This window comes from Poromitra crassiceps (assembly GCF_964638095.1).
Source record: "Poromitra crassiceps genome assembly, contig: HAP1_SCAFFOLD_1628, whole genome shotgun sequence".
In the NCBI taxonomy this organism is placed as follows: Eukaryota; Metazoa; Chordata; class Actinopteri; order Beryciformes; family Melamphaidae; genus Poromitra; species Poromitra crassiceps.
In genome coordinates, this window is record NW_028150785.1 from 17,501 (window position 1) to 26,857 (window position 9,357).

The 9,357-nt window shown below is 43.0% G+C and overlaps 1 protein-coding gene across 1 annotated transcript in view; it reads right to left on the reverse strand.

Moving 5' to 3' along the window:
• LOC310771966 (carbonic anhydrase 4-like) overlaps positions 1-6,511 on the reverse strand; it is a gene marked incomplete at its 5' end in the record, with an annotated part of 6,814 nt that extends 303 nt beyond the window's left edge. The window contains 7 exons of the mRNA XM_083664459.1: positions 1-548; positions 1,306-1,469; positions 1,555-1,621; positions 1,765-1,857; positions 5,289-5,434; positions 6,189-6,353; positions 6,467-6,511. The exon at positions 1-548 is cut by the window's left edge and continues 303 nt beyond it. Coding sequence (XP_083520585.1) covers positions 369-548; positions 1,306-1,469; positions 1,555-1,621; positions 1,765-1,857; positions 5,289-5,434; positions 6,189-6,353; positions 6,467-6,511 — 860 coding nt within the window. The remainder of the gene's footprint in view (positions 549-1,305; positions 1,470-1,554; positions 1,622-1,764; positions 1,858-5,288; positions 5,435-6,188; positions 6,354-6,466) is intronic.
• Between the last annotated feature and the right edge of the window lie 2,846 nt (positions 6,512-9,357).

Sequence of the window (9,357 nt, forward strand, 5' to 3'; positions counted from 1 at the left end):
AGTCTGAACTCTGTTGTTTTTGTATCTGTCAGTGTTTGGCAACCATTTGGCAACATTTGGATTAGGATTCGGAACACCTGCTTTATGGCACAATCATAATGCTGAAGTAAGACCTACATAAGAGCTTCACTACACATGCACGAGAATGCTGATCTCACCCTTACGGCATCTCTCATAAGGCGTTCAATCAGAAAAAACACCTTTGTCATTTGTGTCGTAAGGGAGGTACTACAGTACGTGGTCGGTTATTTTAGCAACCATGCGATGTAACAAACCGGGTGGGGGGGGGGGGGGTTCAGTTAGAAAAGAGTGTTGCAAGAACTGATTGTGTTCACGGATGTTGGCAGTGTGGCACGGGATGTCTCCATCTAGTTGGGCCGGGACAGTCCCAAGGCGGTGGCAACGGAGGCCATGAGAAGGGTGGCGCCGGCCAGGACCGCGGTGGCACCCGACCGATATACTTTCTGCCCGTTCAGGGGCTGCACCGGCCTGAACGTCCCCACCATCGGCTTCCCATCGTGGAACTGCAGTGTGGAGAACGCCCGCAGCTGCAGGAGAGGAGGACCAACCCAAGTTTAGTTTGCAGATCACGCTCATCGTATGGAGCAGCAAGAAAGCTGTTTACAGATTAACTGAAGTGTTGAAATTTCCTAATCTGTTGTGTCATACCAAGGTTTGTGATGTGAGGTTTGTGTTTCTGAACTTGTACTTCCAGATAAGATTATGGATGATGGACATGCTTTTAATTTGAAATCAGAAAACATTTGCAAGCTGAAACATAGGAAATGACTTTTTTTCCAGCAGGCCTCGTCGGGGCCAGAAGATGGAAAAGTCAGGACACTTAGTCACTCAGTCACTCATGGACGTTTGGCGAGTTTAGTGGATAGGGGCCGTAGCTACTGTAGGCATACTGTAGGAAGGTGGTAGAGAAGCTAGGCATACTGTAGGAAGGTGGTAGAGAATTGGGATTCGAGAGATGGGTAGAGGGAGTGACTAGGGGGGATATGGGTGGTGGTGGTGGTAGAGAGTCGGGATTTGAGGGGTGGGAAGGGCGAGTGGCTGGGGGGGGTGTTGGGAGGGGGAAAAGAAGAGGGGGCAAGCGAAAAAGGGCAGTAGCTATGGATAGGAAACTGGTAGATAGTCGGGAATCAAGGGGTGGCTAGGGGGATGTGGGTGGTGGGAGTGGGCCTACTGTCATAATGCTGAATGCCCACACCACTGTGCTGTGGGCTTAAAGGTTTGCGCTTGTTGGGCATAGAGATAACATATTTTGAAAATTAAAATTCAGTGGTGTTACATCCTGACCTGGTCTTTGCTCAGAGGGATGGGAGTCTCAAACACGGTCCAGATCACAGACTCGGTGCAGGGAGGGGTGGTCAGAGAGCCCTTGTAGCGGTAGTAGTTGGTCAGATTCTGCGGAGATGGGATCAGCTGCCCCAGGGAGATGGGGGCCAGAGATGTGTTGCCATCTGAAGACACACAGGACACAGAGGAAGCATTCAGACACTGGGATGTAAACCCTTTTGGGATTGGTGAATATCTGTAACAACCTACTTGTTGATTTGACGCTTGGCAGGGCACTGATGATGGGGTCGTATTTTTTGTTAGGACTGTTGGACTCCTGCAAATGGAACGTTTGGACACATTGGACACATTTCAACATGTTGTTTCACCTTTCCATCTCACACTCAAGCCAATTTCAGTGTTTCTTATTCAACATCAAATACTGAATTGGTCTGGCACACAAAAAACACAAATATTTACCTCATAGAAAAACCCAAGGACTGCAACTCCAATTGGGTCTAATAGCGCTGCTGCCAGATCGGTGTACTTCTCTTTCATGTGAACAATGTGCAGCTGCAGAGACAGGCAATAGAGAATATCACTCACAAGTACCATTATTACAAAGGTCATCTTTTTCACAATGGCTGTACACCCCCATAGTAAATGGGACTTCAAAAATATGTTTTTTATCAAGCTTTATGGCCACTGCACACATATTTGTAAAGGAGATTTGGTGCTCTAACAACAGGAGCAGAGGAGATTTGGTGCTCTAACAACAGAAGCAGAGGTGTAACCATGAAATGCTCTGAAATTCAAAGTTGATACAGTGGCAGCAATCTTCAGCTGGTGCTCCCAGCTGAAGGCGTTTCAGCTGCCAGCCACATGCAATTTAAATTTAATTGCAATGCAATCTGCAACATTTTATGTGATTTTTTTGCTGTAAAATTGCGGGAACTGGCAAAAATTGCAATTTGAGTAAAAACAAGACTAGGTTGAACGTGGTATATGTTGTGCTGTCACACCTAATATAATAATAATAACATATAATATAATAATAATAACAACACAATTATAAACAAAAATGTAGCACAACTATAATGTTACCCTGTTTTAATACGGAGATGTGTAAACAGAGCTATGTATTTCGATTTTGCAAACAATGTATGTGTACATAAGGCTAGGTAAGAAAAGTTTAAAAGTAGGATATAGGCAGATGAGTTAAAGATATCTGTACAGTATGTAGGTATGTAGGTCTCTGATGAAGACGCTGTCGTGTTGAAACGTTAGTCTGCACCTATTAAATTAATTTCCAGTGAATCGAGTGCTCCAGGTTCTTCTTGGGTTCACCTATTTATTGCTGTTGTTAATAGTCCTGTCATGACAGCACCGACCTCCCTCTGTGGAGGGGCTGAAGGCAAGAGACTCCTTCTACCTCGTTAATATAAATGTTGAAGAGGGTTGGACTCAGGCTGCATCCTTGTCTAACCCCCCCGACTTTGGGGAAAGAAGTCTGTATGTTGTTGTTTTTTCAATCTTAACAGCACACTTGTTGTTGGTGTACATTGAGTTTATGATGTCATAGGTTTTTCCTCCAATACCACTTTCCAACAAAACAGGAGAATAGTTTGCTTTTGTTTTTGTTGATTTGATAATTTGGTAAGAATCCAATTTGGGATTTGCTCAGGACTTTATTTTCGGCAAGGAAGTGAAGGAGTCTGTGGTTGATGATCATACAGAAGATTTTCCCGAGGTTGCTGTTAAGACAGATTCCACGCTAGTTGTTGGGTCGAGTTTGTCCACACTTTTATGGAGCAGTGTTATCAGTCCCTGGTTCCAGATATCGGGGAAGATCCCGGAGCCAAGGACGATGTTAAAGAGTTTTAATATGGCCAGTTGGAATTTGAGGTCAGTGAATTTTATAATTTAATTTAAGATGCCATCAACACCACAGGCCTGCTTGGTTTCAGGTAATTTTATTTGGTCTTTATTTCTTTTTGTGATTGGGGAATCTAGTGGGTTCTGATAGTCTTTTATCGTTGACTCTAGATTTTGCAGTTTGTCTTGTATGTGTTTTTGCTGTTCGCTCTTCTCTATTGGGCCAAAGAGTTTTGAGAAGTGGTTTAACCATGCATCTTCATTTTGGATGGGTAGATCCTTGTGTTTTTGTTTGTTTAGGGTGTTCCAATTTTCCCTAAATTTGTTTGTTTTTATGGATTCCTCAATAACATGTAGTTGGTGTCTTAACATTCTCTACATAACGTTCTCTGTTTGTTCTTACTGTGTTTTTATACTGTTAACAAGGATGTTTCACCATAGTGAGGCATGTGTTCTGTTATCGGGGTCTCTATGTTTTTGGTTGATAAGTTCCTTAATTTCTTTCTGAGGTTTTTGCATTCATTATCAAACCATTTGTCATTGTTGTTAATGTTGTTTTTGTGTTTTCTGTTTTTGATATTCTTTTTTTATATATATATATTTTTATATTATTGAGGCTTTCTACTGCCTTGTTTACCTCTTCACTGTTGCATTGGAATGTTTTTTCCAGGAGCTGGTCTAAAAGTGATTGGACTTGTTGTTGCCTAATCGTTTTTTGGTATGTGTCTACACTGTCTTCCTTCTATTTGTAGTGTTTCTTAATGGTTTGTAGTTTGGTTTGCTGTGGTAATACATGGTTGGGTGTTGATCTGTTCAGATAGATTGTGGTTTTGCTGTGGTCTGAAAGGGGTGTGAGAGGCCTGACTGTGAACGCTCTGAGAGACACCAAGCTAAGGTCAGTGATGAAATAGTCCACTGTGCTGTTACCCAGAGATGAGCTGTAGGTGTACATACCATACAGTAGGAGTCACCTCGGAGCCTGCCATTGACTATGTACAGGCCCAGTGAACGACCCACGTTTGTTTGTGGCTTTGTCATAGTTGTATCTGGGGGGCATATTGGAGAGGGAATGTCTCTAGCTCCTGGTATGTGTTTATGTCCCTGGGTGCTTAGAGTGTCTGGTTCTTGGCCTATCCTGGCATTGAGATCGCCACAAACTCTAGTGTGGAGAACATGTCGTCATTAAAATAGGGTGATTCAATTAATTTGATTCAATTCAACCCTCGCTCTCTCTCTCTCTTGCTCCTGTGTGTGTGTGTGTGTGTGTGTGTGTGTGTGTGTGTGTGTGTGTGTGTGTGTGTGTCAAAAGCAGAGACTAGTAGAGTAGTTTCCGCGCGTGTATGTGCGTGTGTGTGCGTAGACGCACACTGCAGACAACCCCTCCTCCCCTCCCCTCCTCCCCTGTGTCTGTGTGAGCAGTCTGCCACTGGTTTACCACTGGTTTATACAGAGCAGCCTTCCTTCAGACAAAGCCAGAATTCCCGTCCAGCAAAAATGTGACCCCCCCCCGCCCAACTACTACCTAATGGAAACTTTTATCAAAAATTCCAATGCAATTTGTGATGTTTTATGTGATTTTTTTGCAGTAAAATTGCAGGAACTGGCAAAAATGGCAAGTTGTGGAACCTGTTTTGTCGTTTTTGTGGCGAAATCGCGGGAAATTTAAAAAATTGCAAGCCCCCGCAGGAGATTGTTTGAATTTCCATTCATTATTGTGATCGCAAAATCGCAGTTTCCTGGAGGGACTGTTTGAGTTAACTTTCTGTTTCATCTTTATTTAATACGGCAGCCGAATGACCCAGGTGACAATTGAAGATTGTTGCATCTGTATGTGCCATACTTTCTCCACTAAAGATATGTTTGTTTGCTATATTTAAAAAAGTTTCAGCAGTGGAGACATTCACTGGACAGTAAGTGGGGTACAACATGATTATTAATAGACTCAAACAAAAGGTTTGACCTCTGTATATGTGAGGGTTCAATGTCTTTTGACTGATTGAAGTATGTCCGACTGCCTTTGTGTGACTGGTGTGACCGCGTGAACCTTCATTCAGTCATTGTCACAGACAGTAATAATTATGTGACCCGGTTTGACCCGGGCTGCATGTGTGCTCCATGGTGTCAGGTACCTCCATGGGGTACTGCTCTCCGTCGATGGTGTGTTCGGAGCCCGGCCCTCCATTCTTGCCCCAGTGCAGGTGGAACTGCACAGCCTTGTAGCCGGTCACCAGGTCTCCATCTGAGATGGTGGCCAGGTGGGTGACTGCAACCTGAACTGGAGTGGACAGACACCAAGCGTAAAGCGATCGCTGCAGAAGTCTCAAAGCATCGCTGGCTGTCTTTCCCTGATGAAGACCTTGTGGTCCCCAGTCATCATGACAATAAAGCCTTTTTCAATTTCAAGCTTTTAGTCTCTTCTCTCCTTACTGGATTTTGAGTGCCTTGGACGTTGTACATACTTTTTTTCCTCACTGGATTCTTTCAATTCTTAGAGCTAGTATCTCACTTCTCTACAGATTTGATTCCTGTTGCTATTCCAGCTGTAAACCTAATTACTTTGTTTTTCTTAAAGGGCCACTTTGCCGATATCCAACCAGCTTTGTATCATTACAAAATCAGTAGTATTATATATGCAAATGAACAATGTTTAACTTCCCTCCATCTTGTCTGGACCGAGAGCTCCCGTTCATTTGCAGAACTTCCTGGTCCAAATGATGTCATAAAGATGTAATTTGGTTCAAGAAGTTCTGCGAATGAATGTAGAGATACCAATAATCATAGTGTGATAGTGACAGTAATAGTGACAATTGCAGCAGGGAATAGCACGCACAACTCCTGGTTTTTAAGCAGCTTAAATAATAGTGACACCATGGAGTAATAGTGACACCATGGCAAAACTGCTCCAAATGACATCATTATGACATCATTTTGACCAGGAAGTTCTGTGAATGAACAAGGAGCACTCGGTCCAGGCAAGATGGAGTTAACATTGTTCCACAGTACACAATGTCAATATAAGAGGAGCCTACTGGAGTGGCCGTTGTTCTTCAGGGTGCTTCTGAAGCTGTGCTGGTAGTTGCTGAACTGGAAAGGAGTCAGACGTTCGTCTTTCACAGTCTTTCTGGTGACGATGTTGATGGGTGACTGGCCTCGTCCCCCGCACGCTCGGTAGGCGTGGTCCCACTTCTCTGGTGCTAACACAAGAAAAGCAGAGGCGTTAAGAAGCCAGACTACGCTTCACCCTCACTTCCTCCTCCAGCTCTTTCATATTACAACAGGTTTTACTTCTTGTGTTTGACAAATTCACCATTGCACTGATGATCACAGGCGAACGCGGACTGGTAGCACCAATCTGAAACACAGTGAATACAATCAATGAATATGTTGCTATATGAGTACTTCAAAACATACGGATTTTGATAGAATACAGGCTTTTTGTTGGCAAGACAACACTGTCTGTGTGTCTGTGTGTCTGTGTGTGTGTGTGTGTGTGTGTGTGTGTGTGTGTGTGTGTGTGTGTATTAATCAAATCTGGCCTTTTATCAATAGTTGGTTTATTTTTTCTTCTTGCAAACAGTGAATTGTTTGCGTGTCAGCTGTCCCGGCCATACAAATACGCTAATACACAGGATTTGTCTTCCTATTGTCTAAAGAAACACAGGTTGGCGTTAGTGCTTTATCTTTCCGTGCTATCAGGATAAACACAGACCCAATCTTTTGCATCAGTGAGGTCACATTCTCACATGTTTGTCTGGGGGTTTATTAATATTTCACAATGGGTTTGCATGTGTCCAGCCCATACTCTGAGACAAATATCTACAGCTATCTCACAAATCAAATATTTATGAAAAACACACCATGCCATTGAAAGAAATACGGGAAGGGTCTCCTGGCTCTGTTAGTAGAATTGTATGATGACTTGCCATGTTGGTAAGCTGTTTCCTCCTGCACTGGCATGAAAATAAACTATTATTGAAAATAATGGCTATTGAAAATAAACTGGGCAGGGGGTAAACACCCGGGTGGGTTCAGATTGCATTCAGCTGTGCCATCATTTATTATATTGTTCTCAATAAATAAAGAGAAGCTCAATCAAAAGCTGCCATCTTGCAGCACAGAAATTGCTTATAGTAGCCTATACTGTCTAAAGAGCGCTGGGCACGTATTCAAGCTTTATACAACATGATTCAAGCCTTAACTCAGTTTCAGCTGTTGATGGCTGCATGGCAACATGGGTGTCACCATGTGGCAAGGTATTGTAGATCAGTGGTTCTCAAACTTTTTCAGGTCAAGGACCCCTAAAAACGGACACAAATTAGACCACTGACCCCCATTTGATAAGATTTTGTCCCAAGCTCCCCCATCTGATAAGATTTTAGCTTTTGTGACTACCCTCCCACTCTCCTGGCCGTGTCTTGCAGGAGCATGGTGTTGAGGTCGTTAGGCTGATTGGGTGCACCATGGGCCCCATGTACTAATTGAGCTAAGAGGACCTTCAGACCATTCAATCTCTCTCCCTCCTCACCAATGCACCATTTGTTTTGTTTGTTTGTTTAATGTAGTTTGTGTTGTATTTATTTTCCCTTAGTTTTAATTAATAAATTGTTTTAACTTTTACATTGGTGTATGACTCCCCTCAATTGTTACTTCCTTGAGCTGTGTTGTAACATGAGGTGAGTCCTACACCAAAAAATAAATAAAAAATAAACATTAACAATAATTTATTAACTAAAACTAATGGAGAATAACAAGACAACACACACAAAACAAAGAACAAAAGGTGCATCAGTGAGGAGGGAGAGAGACTGAATGGTCAGAAGGTCTTCTTATTTTTTTTAAATTCTTCTGGCCCAGGTAACTTGACCCCAGCATTAGGCTCCTACAAGACAGGGTGGGAGGGTTGTCACACTTCTAGATGTTTTATTACAGGATGTGTATGAAACCCATGACCAAAATAGTCGTTATGTCATTGTGTTTCTTATGTTATTGGTTGGAATATAGAGAAAATAAATGATTAACCCTTTTGATGGGGAACCCCTGGAACCCCCTCAAGGACTCCTTGGGGGGCCCCTAGCTGGCCCCACTTTGAGAACCATTTGAGGATTATAGAATCGAAAAGAAATACCAAGCAAGTCACCTGAAATCTGATATAAGCCCCATTTAAAAATAAATCACAGACATCACATGAGCATTCAGTTGAATCCGTTCCCTTTAAGATGCAGGTTTGATCTCTAATAATGTCTCACATTGAGTGGCTGGTATAGCCTATAGGTGCTATGCCCTCAGTATGCCTCATGGGCCATGGCTTCACTTTGGTATGGCAAATGATCATATTAGATCCCCAGAACTTCGCCGTTCTTTGGGTTATTCCTACCCCTTATTGCCTCACTAATGTTTCTACAAAAAGATAGGCTATATGCCTACCTCGGTAGCCTACCTCTTGCACCTCAAGCAAATTCTGACCAATTTCACGCTCGTTTCTGTTGTTAAGATACTGAAACCAGTTTAATTGCCATATTCTGTTTCGGCGTGTATGGCCAGTGGCCACTCACTGGCCAGTCGCTAGCTTTAATCGCAGCCAATCAGATTTCTGTGCGCGCCATTATTCCCTGTCTGACCAATCGGCGCTTTGATCTTTTGTGTCACACATTAACAATTGACACATAACAATGAACGGTGGGCCTGAGAGCGCTGCTGGGAGCCGACTGAGTGAGGAAACTGTCTAGGAAAAAAGGCAATGAAAGGAAAATAAATATTGCCTGCGTGGACCAAAGCCCATATAGGCTAGGCCTATGTAGATAGCCACCGAGTTACGCTAAACAAAGACAGCCTAGATCTTTCATGTAGCCTAATTGTATAGCATCAGAGCCTCACAGCAAAGTAGCCTACCGGACATCATTGTATAGTCTACTCTAACCTATAGCCACTGCATGACAGCGCAACGCAATTAAGTGAACTCAAAAATAATAAGACTTGAAATTGTCCCATAATCAGACAATCAGTCACGTCTGCAGCCATTCTCTCACTGTGTTACCTCCTGATTTTCACTAGAAGAAACACAATGATGAGAGAATAAAAGAGTGAATATTGGTCCTATAAAATATCTCCCCGGGCCACGGGGTCCATATGTCCAAGTGCAGGATGCTGATGAAACAGCGCTGTTCAACAACAATCAGTTTGGAAGGTGCTGCTATTCTT